The sequence below is a fragment of the Triticum aestivum genome, chromosome 2B (genome assembly GCF_018294505.1).
Source record: "Triticum aestivum cultivar Chinese Spring chromosome 2B, IWGSC CS RefSeq v2.1, whole genome shotgun sequence".
Taxonomy (NCBI): domain Eukaryota; kingdom Viridiplantae; phylum Streptophyta; class Magnoliopsida; order Poales; family Poaceae; genus Triticum; species Triticum aestivum.
The window spans coordinates 761,159,574-761,162,750 of NC_057798.1; the positions used below are offsets into that span (position 1 = coordinate 761,159,574).

At 49.4% G+C, this 3,177-nt stretch overlaps 1 protein-coding gene across 1 annotated transcript; it reads left to right on the top strand.

The window, feature by feature from the left end:
• Window positions 1–1,883: 1,883 nt before the first annotated feature.
• Window positions 1,884–2,705, top strand: LOC123042530 (antimicrobial peptides). The gene has a single exon (XM_044464961.1). The coding sequence runs from the start codon at window positions 1,937–1,939 to the stop codon at window positions 2,609–2,611; it is 675 nt and encodes a 224-aa protein (XP_044320896.1). The 5' UTR covers window positions 1,884–1,936; the 3' UTR covers window positions 2,612–2,705.
• The last annotated feature ends 472 nt before the right edge of the window (window positions 2,706–3,177 follow it).

Below are 3,177 nucleotides of genomic sequence, written 5' to 3' on the forward strand. Positions count from 1 at the left end.
TAACCTAGCCGCCGCCACCTACGCCCTCAGGCCGCCGCGCCGCTCTTCTTCGGCCGCCGCCGCCGCGCTCTTCTTCGGTCGCCGCCGCCGTTACCCCCGTAGCCGCCGCTATCGTCCACCTCCTTCGTCTTCGTCCAGCACCAGCCCGTCGCCAGTGTTGCCGTCATCTAACCCGACCACTTCGTCTACTCCGACCATCGTTGGTGACATTGGCCCCCATGCCGATTGGCGCCACAACCGTCATCGAGTCTTCTTCTCTGTTGGCCCTCTGACTCCTCGGCATGGCGTACATCTCATGAAGGTCCCTCATCTACGCATGCCCGGTGCTGGCAACATCAATGCGTGCCTTCGTCTATGATGTGTCCCCGGGCCTGGCAAGCCTGGCGCGACGCTTTGTCAATTTCGTCTTCGTCCGTCTACGCATGCCCGATGCTGGCAACACCGACGCGTTCCTTCGTCTATGACGTGTCCCTGGTTTGGCAAACCTGGCGCGACGATTCGTCAACATCGTCTTCTTCCCGGCGCACCACTACTTCGACACCACTGCGCCCATGACTAACTCGGCGCCTCCTTGCGCCTGCGGCTTGACTTCCAAGACACCGGCTACACCGACTCGACATCGACCACGACATTCTTCGCACAGCTACCTCGACCACGGCTACACCACCCACGCTCTCGGCTACCTCGACAAACGGCACAAAGGGCTACCCGCCAGATTCGGTGTCAAACGGCTCTAATCGATCAATCAGTGTTTTCTGAAAACTGTCAGCACAATCGTGGCGGTTATGTAAAAAAAAACCCCGAAAGGTGGTGGTTTTTTAATTAGGGTCCCTAATTATGGTGTTTTTTTTGCAATTTACTCGATTCAAAGTAGTCGAATCCTTCACCGGAGCCCGAACCCTGCGCAAGCAGGAGCTACATGCACCATACTACCCTTTCTTTTCTGGAATTAGCAAGTTTTCCTAGTGCCCGTGGTACTCAGTGAGCCAAATCAGCTCGGTTATGTTTTTTCCAAGTCCTTTTACACGTGGCACTCGATAAAGGTGACACAGCTGGACTCTTGGCAAAGGCATCTTTGCCGAGTTAGCCTTGACACAACACATTGAAAGTGGTGGTAGACGTTTGTTAGCTCTGTGTGCTAGAAACATCTCTTAGTTGGATAAAATCATGAGTGAGACCACTAAAAACAATGGAAGATGGATTTATCTATAAAGCGGGCCGTGGGGCATTTTTTAGTAGAAAACGATGGAAGACGTGTGCTAGATCGATGTGGTAGAAACATCTCTTTTTGTCTGATAAAATAATGAGTCAAGACAAAGCGCATGAAAACGGTGCAAGATGTGTGCCAAACTGGTTTGCTAAAAACATCTTTTAGATGTCCAGCCAAATCATGACTGAGGCCACAAGGCATTAAAACAGTGTGCGACATGTGTTATATCGATGTGCTAGGGACATCTCTTAGCTGTCATGGAAAATCATAGTGATACCATGATGCGATGAAAGCGGGGAAGAGCCGTGCTAGATCTGTGTGTGTGTGTGCATATGTTACTCTGTCTTCATCTAAAAAGGCGGTTGCTTGGTATCATGATAAATCATCCATGCGTTGTGTTAATTAGTACATACATTACCAGTAGTATTTCAGTTGAGCAGCTAAGAATATACCTCGATATTACATTTTTTAGGTACACCGACATTTCTCGACATTGGCCGCGCTATGTGTGTTTATCTGGATGTCCTTTTCCTTTTTTTGCGGTTTCTTTAGACAACCTTTCTTTGCATTACGTGCACTCCTATAGACTACAGACAACCTTTCGACAACTTTGCTTGAGACGTGATAAATAACGGCAAATATTACGCGCCTATATAAAGGCCGGCGCCGGCCTCCCGCTTCTCCATTCCGTTGTCATCTGTCTCTCCTAGTCTCGCGTCGGCAGCAATGGTGTTCGTTCACAAGGGTGGTGTTTGGTGGTTCCTCTTTCTCGCGGCGGTGCTGCTCGCTGCTGCGGCTGTAGGAGCGGAGCAGGAGGATGGGGCCACGGCCACCGTCGCCGCGGAGGTGGAGGAGGAGGTCGGTGGGCGTGTCCATGACCAGGGCAACGACATGTGCGACATCAAGTGTCAACACGGGCAACATCTCGCCTGGAGACGACGGTGCGTGAACGAGTGCCGCAGACAAGAGCTTCGTCATCCTAGCAGAGCTTTCTGCGAAATGAAGTGCCAAGATCACTACCACAACCCGTCAAGGATGGAGCTGTGCGTGCACGAGTGCATGAGCTATGGCCTCAAGCTCCATGCGGATAGCAACAACGGCGTCGACCACCATCCCCATGCCTGGGAGGTGGTGGTCGGCTGGCGTGCCGATGGCCGAAGCAACGACATGTGCGACAACAAGTGCCAGCACTGGCAAGACCCTGCCGGAAGACGACGGTGCGTGAACGAGTGTCACAGCCGGGAGCATCATTATCCTAGCAGAGCTTTCTGCGAGATGAAATGTCAACATCACTACCATGACCCGTCAAGGATGGAACTGTGCGTGCACCAGTGCATGAGCTATGGCCTCAACCTTCATGTAGGAGGCAACAACAGCGCCGATGAGCATCCCATCGTCTGATTAATGGCGGACGGAGCTATCGTCGAGGTTGTGCGATGCCCGCCCCCATCGCGCACCTAATAATTATAAGAAAATAATGAGGGTTGCGCTTCAATACATCCTCCTTAAATAAACTTTTAAAAAGGCATTTTTTTATCTATATAGGTCACAAGATTAATCCTCTAATTTGTTGAGTATTAACTAGAGGATCTAATAAATACCAATAATCAAAAAAAATGTTAGTGAGAAGACCATGAGATGTTAGTGACAAGACACTAAATGACCCGTAAACATAAATTACATCAAAATTTATTTTTTGACAAAGAGAATATATTAATATCGCGACATGAAAAAAATTATATTGGTCGTACTCTTCCTTCGCTTTCTCGTCATCAACTGGAGCTTGAAAAATCATGCTTTGACCCTTCCTCGACGGTTCTGGTCCACGATATCTTCTCTCTCTGTCGAGTTTCTTTCTCGGTTGCTTCATATTCTTCTTCCTGTTAGAGATATATTTGGGTTACATGTATTTGGTAGTTTAGAATTCCTACCTTATCTCTAGGAGAGGCGTCTTGTCCTCCAAGTCT

What these genes read in the sequence shown, in the direction of transcription:
- LOC123042530 (XM_044464961.1), top strand. Translation starts at nt 1,937, where the DNA reads ATGGTGTTCGTTCACAAGGGTGGTGTTTGGTGGTTCCTCTTTCTCGCG.